We start from the raw sequence: 13,897 nt of genomic DNA, 5'->3' as shown, positions 1-13,897 counted from the left end.
GCCTAAAGATACTTAGTTCACTATAGATCTGATAGTGGTCTGTACCATCGAAAAATCCGCGGAAAACTCGTACATTCCTAACAGATTTATTGAATTCAAGGTCTGTTAGGATATAGTCTATTATGGATCTGGTACCCCTAGTCTGCCATGTGTAGCGGGGAATAGCCTTATGCTTGAAGAATGTATTCGTAACAGCTAAACCCATACTAGCACAGAAGTGCAGCAAATGCTTCCCATTCGCATTAGCTTCCATATCTTCCCCATATTTACCAATCACCCTTTCGTATCCTTCAGTTGTATTCACAACTCTCGCATTGAAATCGCCCATTAGCACTGTTCTATCCTTGCTGTTGACCCTGACCACGATGTCACTCAATGCTTCATAAAACTTGTTAACTTTATCCTCATCTGCACCCTCACATGGTGAATACACGGACAGAATTCTAGTCCTAATTCCTCCAACTGCCAAATCTACCCACATCATTCGCTCATTTACGTGCCTAACAGAAACTATGTTCCGTGCAATGGTATTCCTGATAAAGAGCCCTACCCCAGACTCAGCCCTTCCCTTTATAACACCCGTCAAGTACACTTTATAATCTCCTATCTCTTCCTCGTTATCTCCCCTTACCCGAATATCACTTACTCCTAGCACATCCAGATGCATCCTCTTTGCTGACTCAGCCAGTTCTACTTTCTTTCTTCCATAAGCCCCGTTAATATTCATAGCTCCCCATCAAATTCCATTTTGTTCACCAAGTTGTTTTCAAGGAGTCCCTCGCCTGTCAAATGGGAGTCGGACTCCGTTACTCCCATAGGTCCGAGGCCTGCTTAAAATGTTCTGAGCTCGGTAAATTCATAAAGCAGGATGCTACCCTACTTGCACATAGTCCAAGTGAGGATCTCTCCTCTAACGGGTTATGGACCAACGGTGGATTGTATAGTCCTAGCCGCCTGAGCACAAGGAGGGCCATGACTCAGAATATGTCCGAGATGCCCACTCCCATTCCATAGCAACTGGTATCCCGACTCTCAGGACCGCTTACTAGGCCACTCAGCTGTTGCCTACGCTTCACGAACTAGGACGTGACTACAGTAACCCACAAACTTGAACCGTGTAAGAATTATATATAAAGAATAGACAAATCAACGTAATTTACGCTCATTATGGTAAAGTAATTTTAAAATCTCCAGATGTGGTAAGTAACTCATTAATTCTACTGTGTCTTACAATGTCACCTGTGATGAACGTGTAGCAAGACATACTGTTGTTCATATTCTGATCTAGTTCTCTATGTACAGCATGTAGCATTGTGAATGGACATGTGCTTAAGTGGTTATCAACAGCTGACAAGTATTTTACACAAGTGTTTAGCAATTTCACACAGGTAAAGATCATTGCTGATGTAAGTGTTCAAGATAAGCAAGACAAAATTGTTGTTTGTTCAGAAAGCTAAGAAAATTTAAAACTCTTTCCCCCCTTTATAAGAGAATTCTAAATTATGTAAATAAGGTACATAAAAAGTGAATATTCTTTCAATGATGAACAACGAATGTTAAGTCGTTACGACACAATATTTTGTTCTATTCTTCATTTCTAAAGAAGATCGACTTGATAATTGTGCCCCCATCTGCAACGCTTTATTCACAACAAGCTGATATTGAAACTGAAAGAGAAGTTGGAACAGAAAAAAATAACGAACAGTTGCAGAGGTTTCATGATGTTTGCTGGCTTCTCACAGTGTACCGAGAAGCCTTCACACATCTTTACCATTGAGACACAACACTGACATCCATGCAGAACAAACCAGTGAAAGCAAAATAAACTTAAAATATACTGAGGTAACATCCAAGGGTTCACAGCACAATACATGAGTCTTATGAGACTTGATTTTGCTTTTAATCTGTTATTTCTATCACCACTAGATGCCAAAAATGCATGTAAAATTACAATAGCAAGAAAGCTAGTAAAATGGTTAAATGTAACTTCTAAGCAAAAACAGACTGCACTATGAAAATTTAAGAAATTTTTACACAATGCCCTATTCAAACACCCACAGTGGGGAGGAAAAAGCGCAGTAGTTCCATCAGGTTTCTGGTACTGGCCTTGGTTAAACAATATTTTTGTTGAAATTAATACTACAATTCTTCAAGGAAGATAATTAATCTGTCTTAACCATAGGTTTGATACACGAATTTCATGGCATTTTCGTAAGAAATGAAGTGAGGTGGTTCCCCCTTTCTTTTCTCACCAGCAATAAATAGCTCATTGCAGGATTTTTTTCAGCCAGCCTTCGTCCCACACATATAGGATCTTCTGCCTGCCGTGGTAGTGATACCAACCAATGACATATTTTCTTCCACCTAGTGTCTCTTTTAAGTAACATTGCTGACCCATATTTCCTCATTTGATACATTTTAGTGACATTTCTTTCACTAAAGAGCCATCACCTTCAATTCAAGTCTTTTACCTACCTAGGCCAGAAGATAACAGAGGTGGAAAATGCACAGCTGAAGTTAAATACCATATTGCTCAGGCGAAAACAGCTTTAATGCAGAAGAAAAGACCTCTTCGTATGAGAATACTACTGTACATGCATCTGTATGGACTGTTGCATTGAATGCCTGCGATGATAAATGTGACGTGGAGAGATAAGATGTCAAACACCATAGTCCTTGTTACTGTGAACAAATGGAGATCAATCCTTCACACCCACCGTACGTGCTGTTTTGCAAGGTGGAGTCACAAAATGCACCATTCCAATTTAATGAGAACTGTGGCAGAAGGCTTCATTGAAGGAAAACATCCATGAGAAAAACCTACAAAAACCTTAATGAAACAAATTCCAATTGACATCCACGCTCAAAATTATGTTTCAATTAAGGAAGTAGTTATTGATAAGATAATCTGGACATGGCAACTGATCAGTTTTAGAACTGTATTATAAACCGATGATGAAGAATTTTTGGGCATTCTCATCCCTCCTATTTCATAGACTAATGCAGCTTCACGTACAACCTCAATCTTCTTTTTCTACAGCTTTTCCCACACCCACGGGGCCGCAGGTGCGAACTGTGTCGCACATGTGAATTTCGCCTTGTTTTATGGCCAGATGCTCTTCCTGAAGCCAGCCCTATATGGAGGGATGTAATCAAAATTGCGCGTTTCTTTGGTGGATAGTAGTGTAGTGTGTTGTCTGAATATCAAGAGGAAAGTGTTCCGACAAACATGAACACCCAGTCCCCAGGCCAGAAGAATTATTCCGAGGCGAAAAAACCCCCGACCCGACCAAGATTCAAACCCGGGACCCTCGGAAACGAAAGCCTCAACGCTGACCATTCAGCCAATGAGACATACGACCTCAATGAAAAACCCCTTATAGGGGTCGATGACCAAGCTGTTAGGCCCCTTTAAGCAACAAAGATCATCGTCGTGAAAACCATTTCAATGCTATGCTTTATATTAATAAGTACAACTTCTGTGATGGGTTTTTGGCGAGGCTGACGAGAAAGATAGGCCAGGGTCTGGTAAAGTCACGTGACAAGACCAGTCCCAGTAATGGTAGAGTGAAGCCAGTTATTACATGTGTTCTTGCAGTGTTATCCCTAGTGCATTGTGGATTATGGAAGGAAATAATGGAGATTTGGTGTTGTGCAACAGTTCCTTACATTTATAGTGTTGTGTGCGTGAGTGTATTTAAGTATTTACTTACAAAAATATGTATACAACCTCAACGTTCTTCACTTCATTCAGCAATGTTGGGCAGCAATACACGAGTTGATAAATTACAACTCCAGTGCTGAGGATTTAGAAGTAATACATTCATATGCTATTTAAGTACATGTACAATACTTGTACGTTACTTGTAATTACTTGCATATTAACCAGTTTCATTAGCAACATTTGATTTCTATGAGTGTGTATATCTTTACTGCAGTAAGAATTTTAGTTTTTGTCATCCAAGGCTAGTAAGAAACACTATGTTTCATTTAATTTCAACTTTCAGGAAGGAAGCAAAACTTAAGTATTAAATATGATGCTGAAACCAGATTGTAAATAGCTTACAACAGGCCCTACCTTTCATCCTGGATTCAATAAGATAATTTACAATAACATTCATATAAGGAATACAGTAAATATTCCTTATCTTATTGTAAATATAGGCTTAATTGCACATTAACCATCCTTATTATCAACATTTGACTTATCTGAGTGTGCATGTCTCTACTGCAGTAAGAGTTTTAGATTTTATCAACCAAGGCTAGTAAGATACGCTCTATTTTATTTCATTTCTATTTGAATAGGGTGGCTCCAAGATAACTTCCAGGAAGGTAGCAAAATTTAAGTATTAGATATGATGCTGAAGCCAGGTATGGAGTGGAACAAATGTAAGAGTTGTAAACAGCTTACAATAGGCCTACCTTCCACCCGGAATTCAATAAGATATTCCTTACATGAATGTTATTGTAAATTGTAATTAACATTAACATTATCTGAGTGTGCATATCTTTACCTCAATAAGATTTTTAGTTTTAGCTGAATCAAGGATGGTAAGACACATTATATTTCATTCGATCGGTAGTTCAGTAGTGTTCTTTTTGTAGGTTTAAGTGAGCTGAAATGTACTGTATTACGCGAATAATCACCGCACCCTACTTTAGGAAGGCTGATTTTGAAAAAAAAATCTTTTAATGACAAAATTGACGCAAAAAACCCGCACCCCAATTTCGTGCCTTAATTTTTTTTACATGCGTGGGTATCATTCGCGTAAATACGGGTATTTACGCGAGTAATCACTGCCACCGAATAATCACCGCACCCTACCTTGAGGAAGGCTGATTCCGAAAAAAAAAAAATTAGCTAACATTAACGCAAATAAAACCCGCACCTCAATTTCGTGCCTCAATTTTTAAAAAGAAATGTGCGGGTATTTTAAATACGGTATTTTATTTACCATGCTACGATAGTCTCTCGCGTGAGCCGGGGGATGCATTCTCTAAAGTAAGACCAGCTGGGTCACATGACATTCAGTGTATGACGTGTGCGTCGTGGCCTGCCTTTCTCGTCGGCCTCGGTTTTCGGCTAGGCTACAGTTAACTTCTGAAAGTGTTTCTGATGATGATCTATTACAGACTTCAGTTAGAACAATTTACTAAAACTGTCTATAGGGGTGAGCTTGGATAAATGGAGCACATTGCAAAGGGCATGTATAGAACGAGGCAAGAAACTTTTCATTAAGAATGCGAGTTCTAGAAAACAATTTCTTAACGTTGCAGTGACACACATAGGTGCTATGGCGAAGACAGCATAGGAAAGGGCTACGAGTAGAAGGTAAACGACTGTGACCTTAATTACGCTACAGCCTCAGCAATTGCCTGGTGTGAAAATGGGAAACCATCTTCAGGGCTGCTGACAGTGCGGAATGACAGTTCAGAAGCACACTCGAAATGTCAACAACGAAAAGTCACAATGATGGCTATACAACAAAAATATTTTGGTCCAATCAAATTTTGTGTTTGACGGTGCACAATTCTGCTATGATCGTCTGACGAGACGTTGCGTGGATGTGGGGTAAGTATGGCTGCTGCGCATGCGCCAATCTCAAGTTTCAAGGCTGACAATAAACATCGGTTACAATCACAGTAATTTTTGGGAGCAGAGTTGCTGTTGTGAGGTTTCAAAGCAGTAGTGCAATTGTATTTTAGTTACATATTTACTGTAAGTACTCATAATGAGCAGTTTGATAACGAACATGGATCTGTTCCAGGGAGCACACACTATCACAACTAATGTTTGTAGCTTAGTGTAAAATCTACTACTTGTGCCGTACTACAAGCAGCCACGACTTCTAGTCAGACGCCGATAGTAATTACGTAGATCTTTTCACACTTTATGATCTTATTCTTTAAGCTGCCCATAAGCTCATGTATTGATACATATACTATATTTGTATGGAGCAAGTTGTGATACACTATATAAAAATCAACTTTACCTGATCTAATTTAAAGCACAGAAATTCATCGACCCCCATACTTCATCTATCCTTTAAACAATTTATAATTCTGGAATACAGATAACAGGGTCTTCATAGGTTGCTCAGTGCTCTCAGTACACCAGAACTTTTTCTCAGAAATTATAACTAAACGTCAAGTCCATTCATATATCATATGTCTACCAATAACACTCCTAGGTCCTAGTAGTCTGTACGTCAAAATGGTCATCAGCAACAAGCGCCTCAAAATATGATTAAATACACCCAATGTCACTACAATACTAAGAAATCTTGGTCCACCCAGCAATCACTGCTCAGCCCAAAGGCCTACAGATTACGAGGTGACGTATGGGCAGGGTAATGGATTCTCTCGACCATAACCCTTGACTATCTATCAGAAGCTCTTTGATTCTTCTCACATAGGCTGAATGGACTTCTAATCAGCCCCCAGATCCAGGTATAAATTCCTGACTTTGCCGGAAATCAAATCAGGAGGGCTCCGGGTACAAACAAAGAATGTTAATCCTAGATCTAAACTTTCACACCACTTAGGAAAATATATGATAAAGGAGACTATGGACAGCCACTGACTTTCTTGAAAAGATTATTTCTAACACTACCATTTACAGCATGTTCACTTCTAACTGTGGTGAATACCAACCAACAGCTGTGGGAGAGTAAGAAAATGCAAACCACTAAAAACGGAAGGACTCTTCGTTATATTACATGTCATAATCAAATAGCAGGACAAAGGACTCTACTGCAATATGCAAGTGTATTATATCTCAAAAGACAATGGAACTGCATAGTTGCATACTGCCCGATTTCTGTCAAACATGATCCGTATACAAACGCTAATTCAATGCATAAAGGAACAATAGACTTTGATTTGATTGATTGATGTTTGTTGTTTAAAGGGGCCTAACATCGAGGTCATCGGCCCCCAATGGTAAGAAATGAGACGAAATGAAATGACAATTTAAAAGACCAAAATCCTCCACTAACCAGAATTCAAAGCGCGAAGATGAAGAATGAATGGATGAACGGATATGAATTTAAAATGATCAGTGGATCCGACCCACAGTGCCTGACATGCACAGAAGCTGGCACAAAACGATCGTATTACTGATCAAGGGACTGCTTCTATAGCACGATGCTGAATCGATTATGCTTATAGTCGAAACGGGTCCAAAATCCAGGACATCGGCACCTCATAATGGTATTTATCACTAGGAAAGTAAAACCATGCTATGTGTAATGTTGCGGTACAAATCAAACGTAGCGAAGACTCGCGGTATTCCACACATTATGGTACTATTCACAGGTAGTGTAATGTGCACATGTAACACAGATCTATGCTGTTTCGCACATTCCAGCGCTATTTACAGGCAACGTAAACCTATAAAGGCAACGCAAACCTACGGCGTTCCTCACACAAGTGGAATGACCATAGGGATTCGTACTATCCCGTGGAATTCCTCACATAGTGGGAACTGAGCATAGGTAAGGCAGAACCATGGTGTCGCTCATATAGGGCTACGAATCACAGGTACTATAGGACCCACCTCTGATTCACACGCCGTCACTACTAATCACAAACCCATTGCGTACCTAACATAGTGGTACTACGCACAAATAATGCGAACCATTGTGTTCCCTGCGTGATGGTACTAATTACAGGTAGTCTCATGGTTCTAATTGGATCATCCCTTGGTCGCCCCTTACGACAGGCAGAGGATACCTAGCGTGAATTCTTTGTCTGCGTCCCCCACTCACAGAGTGTGCACACAATATACTTCGATCACAGGAAAAAGATCTTATGATTTCATGTATCCGACCTGGCAGCACAGATTTGATTTCCAGCCAGATGAGGGACTTTTTACCTGAATCTGATGACTGGTTCGAGGGCCACTCAGCCTAAGTAATATCAATTATGGAACTATATGACGGTGAGTTAGTGGCTCTGGTCTAAAAAACCAAGCACCAGAGGTTTGTTTATTAAGCAGAAGAGAGTGCACAATATAATCAACAGGATACAGTATTTTCTCACATACCGTAATTAACGCCCTTGCACAATTGACGCGTCCCACTATTTTTGGGTCCAAAGTGAAGAAAATGAAATATTCATGTATTTGACGCTCCCACTTCTTCAAACATCCATCACGCAGCTCCGGATGTGTTTCGAAATAAAGATATCGAAATACTCTGGTAGGTAGCGGCCTCCCTATTGCAAAACCGGGCATTTCAAATACCGGGCAACGTGCTGCTATCAGCCGGTAGGAAATACCACTGCACCAGCTGAGAGAATCAGCACAGAAGTGACTAGTGATGTTCTATTCTAGTCTGGTACAAACTTATTTTACGAGTGTTTCGGGTAGGTAACGAACATGTGTTTTGCGTGATCTCGAAATTGTTTGTTAGACCACAGTGAGCAAGTATTCTAGTAATAACTGCATCCTATAAACTCGCGGTGACCAATTATGCCGAAACATACGGTAATAGGCCAGCGGGCCTCAAGTATTCACTGTCCGAATGCAACGTGCGCTACCGCGGTAACAGAAAAGGGCACGTCAAGCGACTAACAAGTCTCGCAAAGCATTTTGCAGACCAAAAAGCGGCAAGTTTCCGAAAGTAGGGAAGGGTCTGCTTAAAAACATGATTTCGTTACACAACATCGGATATGTAGTTTCTCATGAAATGCTGTATTTTGAAGGATGAGAAATAGCTGCTGCGCATGGAATGAGTGCCTCAGATTTGAAGGTTAGCCAAGGCGTGATCATTCATTTTATGACGAGAAATGGACTTTCTCTTCGATGGAGAACAACATTATGCCACAAAATGCTGAGTGATTTCAACCAAAGCGTAACTGATTTTCATCACTTTGTGATTGAGAAGTGTAAAGTGAAGGACTATTTGCTCTCCCAAATAGGAACCGCACGTCAGATGCCAATCAGTTTCCACATGCCACAAAGTCGAACAATCTATAAGAAAGAGACACAGAGTGTTAACGTACCTGCTACCGGAAGCAAAAAAGAACGATGTACTGCAATGCTTGCTGTAACAGGTGACAGCAGAAAGCTTGCACCTTATGTTGTTCTATAATGAAAAATAATGCCTAAAGTGAAATATCCATGAGGGATCCATGTGCGTATCGAAGGAAGAGGGTGGACTGATACGTCACTTGTACAAGATGGGATACGAACAGTTTGTCCAGCTCTACTCAAGTTGCACAGTTTTCTTTTTTGCTGGTATGTCAATATTATGTACTTACAGGAATTGTACTTTTATTAGTACACGTTTATTTCATAGCACATCGTACTGTCAGCTCGTAATGGGAAGAATATTTTCCAGTGTCGGTACTTTAAACCCACGTGTCCAACTCGCTTATACCTGATGAACCCTATTTGACTTTTCAGAAAAAATCTCTCGCTCGAATTTTACGCCAAATGACGATTAACCCCATAACATGAGTTGAACCAACTCAGTGTATATTTGATGTATCTTTTAAATGTAAATAATTTTTAAGTGCATGAATTCCTCGAATAATTTTGCTCATCTGAAGTTTTCGCCTTTATTTTTTGTCAAAAATGTGCGTTAATTATGCGAGAAAATACATCAGAATATAAGCTGCACAACACCCCTGTAGTAAAATCTTGCAGGATGCTTGAACTCAGGATGTAACGATACAGATGATAAGAGCATTATATCAAGATGGTAAACCATGAAAGAACAAAATTGGTAATAACAGAATGGTTCCAAATCGAGACAGGTTCAAAATAAGGAAGTGTACTGTCTCGTTTGCTATTCATTATCGTGATGTCAAAGAGAAAATAGCCATAGGTAGGCCGTAGCCGTCCTTTCGTGAGATATAGATTCTTGAAAAACGCTTAATTGAGGCTTTGACATTGATGGGACAGATTTCTGGGCGGTTGATCCAGGAAATAGTTTCTTCAAGGAATGGATAATGCAGGATTTTTACGTTGATTTAATTGAGATGCTCACGGGAACACGTAATCTGAAGGAATAATACGGGAAAACGTAGTTTCCAGGAATGGATAAACGAGGATTCACTGTACATTTCAGCAACCTGGACCTTGACTGAGGGAAACATGAACAGGATTCAAGCAGCAGATATGAAGTTCTTAAGGAATATACAAGGAAAGACCAGAAGAGACTGAATACAAAACAAGGATATATGGAAGGAGAAGGGGTATGTAATATGGGACAAAGAACTGACAGAGCAAAACTGAAATAGTATGGACATACAATCCGAATGCAAAAGAAGAATATATCGAAGAAAGCAATCACTGGGAAGAGAGCTGGAGGGTGATCTAAAATAAGAGGGAGGGACGCTAGTGGAAAATACCAAAGCAAGATGCAAAGACAGTACAGAATGACCCTAGAAGAATGTGGAAAGAGAGATTGGATGGCTAGGGTACATAAATGTCAAGGAATCTCATGAAGGTGAAAAGAGTTGACGAAAATAGTAGCATGGCAACACATCTGGATTACTACTGTCAGTGTCCTTTGCAAGCGTTCAGTCACGTGTGTTGGGATACTGCCAATATTCTAAGAATGGTTCACACACGACAAATATTCAGAAGAGAGAAGTCATAATGTTCACTCAAAGAGCCTACTCAAGAAATATTTACACTGCAGCCTTTGAAGTGACAATGGTTAGAATTGTTGAACTAACAATGAAAACAGAAGCTAGTCATAAAAATAATATTGATGAGTTACACCTTTGCTGCTGGAAGAAAACAGAAGAGTGCCTGTCTCTCCAGCACTCTTCTCCTTTTTTAAGTACATCTTCTCGTTTTCTTCCCCTCTTCTCTATGCAATCCCACAGTGAAACTGTCCACCTCTTTTGGGTCTTCCTCGTGGTCTCTTTTTTTGTTAACTTCTCTGAAAAACCTCCTTTTTCTTTTCTTTTTTTTCCCCTGGCACTCTCTCTTCTCCCATTCTCATCATATGCTCATACCACTTCAGCTTTGTCGTTTCCATCCTGTCTTCAAGTTTCCAGACTCCTGTCCTTTTCCTTATCTTATGGAAAACGTAAGGGATAAAATGGAGAATTATCAGACCGTGGCCATTAAGGTGAATAAAGCAATCTTTGCAGAGAAATCATAAGTCTTCCAGTCATAATTCAAGCATACTCAAGAAATAGGATATTTTCAAAACAATGTGAGTCCTATTCAGACCCAAAAAATTTCAAATTAATTGATAGCTAGGAGACAGGTATACAGCAAATAGTATTGAAATAACCAACAGACACTGATCTCAACCTGTATACAGCAAATAGTATTGAAATAACCAACAGACACTGATCTCAACCTATCACAACTTGCTCCAAAAAGGTTAACAGCTAAAAAAAACCATACAAACTAATGTTAGAAGAAAAATATAATAAAACTGCAAGAGACCTGTCCGCTGAGCGAACTAACCCTGCCACCATATTGGAGTTTGGGTGGGGGTAGGACGCGTCCCCGCACTTCCATCATGTTATTGCTAATGGTGAGGCCGAATTCCTGAACATAGGCATCATTGTTAAAATCTGCCCGCCGGACAAGGGAGTTGATCTCACGCTCTCGATCCGGCGCTGATCGGGCTGTGGCCTTGATCATGGTCGACGTCTGCATGTCCGTCAGTTTCTTTATGCAGCGCTGACCAGCCACAATATTGCATACCTGCACATACCAACAAATATATTAAAACCTTGTGTCCATAAAAATTTTCCAAGAAATAATGTGATGTTTTACAACACTATGAAATTGCAAACTCTCACAAAAATTGATAAACCATGACATCCAGCCATTCAAAACAAACTCAGCTTAATACTACCAAATGATAATCAACTGAATACTGCTTACATTTAATATATTTCAGACAGAAACACAGCCTCATTCAATAATACAAATATTTTTCCAGCAGGTTATTATATCACGTGACTTTTCAATACATCAAAAACAAAACAATATAAATAACTACAATTTAAAATTTAAATTCTGGACATATTCAACTGCTTGAGGAGTACACAAGATGAAGCCTTTCAGATCTCCTGAATAATAATAATTAGAAGACCTGTGCTGTTATAAATAGGTCAAATAACGTGTCTTACTATAAAAGTGCTCCTCGCGCTGCCAGGGTAATTTTTTGAACGTTCACTTAAAGGATTTGTATTACCAGTTAATTATGTGTCAAACGAACATTTGTAGATGTCTTTGTTGTGAATGTTGATTGATATTTTACGAACCTTTTTTTATTTGTTTTACGTCACATTGACACAAATGGGTCTTATGGCAACGACAGGATAAGAAAGGCTAGGTGCGGGAAGGAAGCAACCATGCCCTTAATTAAGGTACAGCACCAGCATATGCCTGGTGTGAAAACAGGAAAACCACAGAACACCACCTTTAGAGATGCCTAATAGGGTTCGAAACCACTATCTCCCTAATGCAAGCCGAGAGCTACATGATCCAAACCACGCAGCCCCTCGCTTGGTTTTTATGAAATATTTTGTACTTTTAGATTTTTTATTGTATGTTTAATTTAAAGTTTTAGTTTTTTTCTGTTTTGCGTGGAACTTAGCACATTTGACAGCCCAAATTGATTGTTTCAAATAATAAAATAAAATAAAACAAAACAGCTTAACACTACCAAATGATAATCAACTGAATACTGCTTACATTTAATATATTTCAGGTAGAACCACAGCCTCATTCAAAGATACAAATATTTTTGCAGCAGGTTGTTATATCACGTGATTTGTCAATACATTGAAAACAATATAAATAACTACAATTTAAAATAATAAAAATAAAATTGATTGTTTCAATTGATTATTACAAGGTATAGCAGAGATTTTTCTTTGCTATCGTGGGCTTAAGATACAGCCCCAACATTTGCCTGGTGTGAAAACTGGAAACTACGAAAAACTACAGTAAAACCTCGTTAATTCGAAGTCGTTGGGACTCGAAAATCGGACTTCGAATTACGTGATTTCGAATTAACCACCAATTCGCAATTCAGAAGTACCAACCCTAGCCGCGTTACGAAATATTCTAAGACCCGTTACTGCATGCAGTTAACCTCGATTCACAGTTTAAACCTTTCAAATGCCATGAAAAAAGAAATATTTCAAAAATTTATCCAAAAATGTGCATTTACGGTATTCAAATAATGCACTTGCATATCTCACTGGCAAATATAACCTCATGCAACGAAAGAAAGAAAAAAAAGCACGATTCAAAGACGAGGAGAAATCTATGCTGGCTCCCATGTGCAAGTGCTTTATTCATTGGAGTACTATACTGTATGCATTTTAGAGCCTTGTATTTACACAGAAAGTACCCGATGCCCTTAAAATCAAACTTTCCTATGACTCTAACCTTGTACGATTTCCCGCCATGGGACTTCTCTCGTGCTTAAATGTAAACACTTGCCGCGTCACAAAGTATTCTAAGACCCATTACCGGTAATACATGCAATCACCTCGATTCACAGTTTAAACCTTTCCAATGCCATGGAAAAACTATTTCTGAAATGTATCCAACAAGGTGCATCTACAATGTTCAAATAATGCACTTGGATAAATCACTGACGAACATAACCTCACGGAACGAAAGGAAAAAAAATCACACAATTCAAAGACGAGGATAAATTATGCTGGTTCCCCTGTGCAAATGCATTATTTTTTGGATATCTGTACTGTTTGCATTTTTAGATGCTTTGTACTGCGATGGAAAGTGCCCGACGCCCTTAGAACATTGTAGCTTATCGAACTTTTCTATGACGAGGGGATAAAGTTTCTCGCTTCCATGTGCATTGCAATTGCAACGCACTACAATGACCATCATCCCCGACCCTTGTACGATTCCCCGGCTGGCAATTTCTCCTTTAAAACC

At 39.3% G+C, this 13,897-nt stretch overlaps 1 protein-coding gene across 1 annotated transcript in view; it reads right to left on the bottom strand.

Annotated features, from left to right (window-relative positions):
• The window catches only part of AGO1 (protein argonaute-2), a 327,978-nt gene that overhangs the window by 174,198 nt on the left and 139,883 nt on the right, over positions 1-13,897 (bottom strand). Inside the window, exon 9 of the mRNA XM_067155023.2 lies at positions 11,417-11,680. Coding sequence (XP_067011124.1) covers positions 11,417-11,680 — 264 coding nt within the window. The remainder of the gene's footprint in view (positions 1-11,416; positions 11,681-13,897) is intronic.

Source organism: Anabrus simplex, chromosome 10 (assembly GCF_040414725.1).
Source record: "Anabrus simplex isolate iqAnaSimp1 chromosome 10, ASM4041472v1, whole genome shotgun sequence".
Taxonomy (NCBI): Eukaryota; Metazoa; Arthropoda; class Insecta; order Orthoptera; family Tettigoniidae; genus Anabrus; species Anabrus simplex.
Note: the sequence above shows the minus strand (reverse complement) of the source record. Positions and strands in the feature narration are given on the sequence as shown.